The sequence below is a fragment of the Muntiacus reevesi genome, chromosome 1 (genome assembly GCF_963930625.1).
Source record: "Muntiacus reevesi chromosome 1, mMunRee1.1, whole genome shotgun sequence".
NCBI classification, from domain to species: Eukaryota; Metazoa; Chordata; class Mammalia; order Artiodactyla; family Cervidae; genus Muntiacus; species Muntiacus reevesi.
In genome coordinates, this window is record NC_089249.1 from 192,778,826 (window position 1) to 192,780,688 (window position 1,863).

The 1,863-nt window shown below is 43.9% G+C and overlaps 1 protein-coding gene across 1 annotated transcript; it reads right to left on the bottom strand.

Annotated features, from left to right (window-relative positions):
- Positions 1-233: 233 nt before the first annotated feature.
- Positions 234-1,163, bottom strand: LOC136156352 (olfactory receptor 7E24-like). The gene has a single exon (XM_065919049.1). The coding sequence runs from the start codon at positions 1,161-1,163 to the stop codon at positions 234-236; it is 930 nt and encodes a 309-aa protein (XP_065775121.1).
- Positions 1,164-1,863: the final 700 nt, after the last annotated feature.

Here is a 1,863-nt window from a genome sequence, read left to right on the forward strand (position 1 = left end):
AGATAAGTATATATACACTATCTGTTTGCATATTTAGAACTTCTTGTTGCACATATTTGATTTTACTGCCTTTGTAAATCTTTTTTGTGATTGTTCAGTCACTAAGTTGTGTCTGATTCTTTATGACCCCATGGACTGCAGCATGCCAGACTTCCCTGTCCTTCACTATCTCCTGGAGTTGGCTCAAACTCATGTCTTATGAACCAAAACACAAGAAGGCACAGGATTTGAGATTAGGCTATTCTGTGACTAATCCTCCACAGGGCACTCTTGATGTCCTTGTTCCTTAGACTGTAAATGAAGGGGTTCAGCATAGGGGTGACCACAGAGTACATCACTGAGGCCACTGCACTCTTCCTAGGGGAAGATGAGAGAGCTGAACTTGTATACACCCCAATGCCTGTTCCATAAAACAAGCAAACAACTGACAAATGAGAACCACAGATGGAGAAGGGTTTATACCTCCCACTTAATGATGAGAGTCTGAGGATGGAGGAAATAATTCGAGAATAAGAGTAGAGGACCCCTGACAGTGGAACTCCACCAAAGATGATACTGATGAAATGGATTAATATTCTACTGATGGAAGGGTCAGAACAGGAAAGGTTGAAGAGTTGAGAAAATTCACAAAAATAATGAGGAAGTCCCACACCTGCACAGAAGGTAAGCTGTGTCATCACCAAGTAGTGCAGCAGGGAGTTCAAAAAGCTAATGGAAAATGATGCCAGGACCAAGAAACCACAGAGGTAGGGGTTCATGATGACCAGATAGTACAAGGGGTGACAAATGGCCACCAACCGGTCATAGGCCATCACTGTCAGAAGCAGGCTCTCTAAACATGCAAAAAGAACAAAAAAGTTCACCTGAGCAATGCACCCTGCATAGGTGATGGATTTGCTATGCATTTGGAAATTCACTAGCATCTTGGGGATGGTGGTGGTGCTGATACTGATGTCAGCCAAGGACAGATTGGAGAGGAAGAAGTACATGGGGCTGTGGAGGTGGGGGTTAGAGCTGACAGCCAGGGTGATGAGCAGGTTCCCAAGCACAGTGACCAGGTACGTGCACAGGAAGAGTCCAAAGAGGAGGAGCTGCAGGTCTGGATCATCTGAGAAGCCCAGGAGGAGGAATTCTGAGACACGTGTATGATTCTGTGTTTCCATGTAGATGGGGCACCTTTTGAAAAAGAAGTGAGTGTTGAATACACACAACAATTGTACAGGTACTCACATAAGTGTCCATACTTTGTATTTGAGCAATTCATAAATAAAGTGTTTATGCTTGAGGACCATACCCCCCAGTTGCTTTCACAACTTTCTGAGTCTGAAGACATCTTTATTTATTCCCAGGGCATTCACTTGTTTCTTCACACATCTATTTCTGAGTCATAGGTCCAAAGAATATGAGAGAAGAAAGGACATTTTGAGATCACACATCCATGAACATAGTAAAATATCTGTCCCTACTTGTTAAGGAAAACTGTGGACTTAAAATTCCTCTTCTCTTTAAAAAAAAAAATCAGTCTCATTAAAGAACACAATGTGCTTGGTTGCTCAGTCATGTCCAATACTTTATGACCCCATGGACTGTAACCCACCACGCTCCTCTGTCCAAGGGGAGTCTCCAGGCCATAATACCGGAGTGGATTGCTATGCCTTCCTACAGGGAATCTTCCCAACCCAGGTATCGGACCCAGGTCTCCCACACTGCAGGTGAATTCTTTACCATCTGAGCCACCAGGGAAGCCCAAGAACACTGGAGTGGATAAACTATCACTTCTCCAGTGGATCTTGCCAACCAAGGAATCAAACCAGGATCTCTTGTATTGCAAGTAGATTCTTTACCACCGGAGAAGCCCAAAGA

Excerpts from the sequence above, each read along its gene's own strand:
- LOC136156352 (XM_065919049.1), bottom strand. The coding sequence starts at position 1,163 with ATGGAAACACAGAATCATACACGTGTCTCAGAATTCCTCCTCCTGGGC.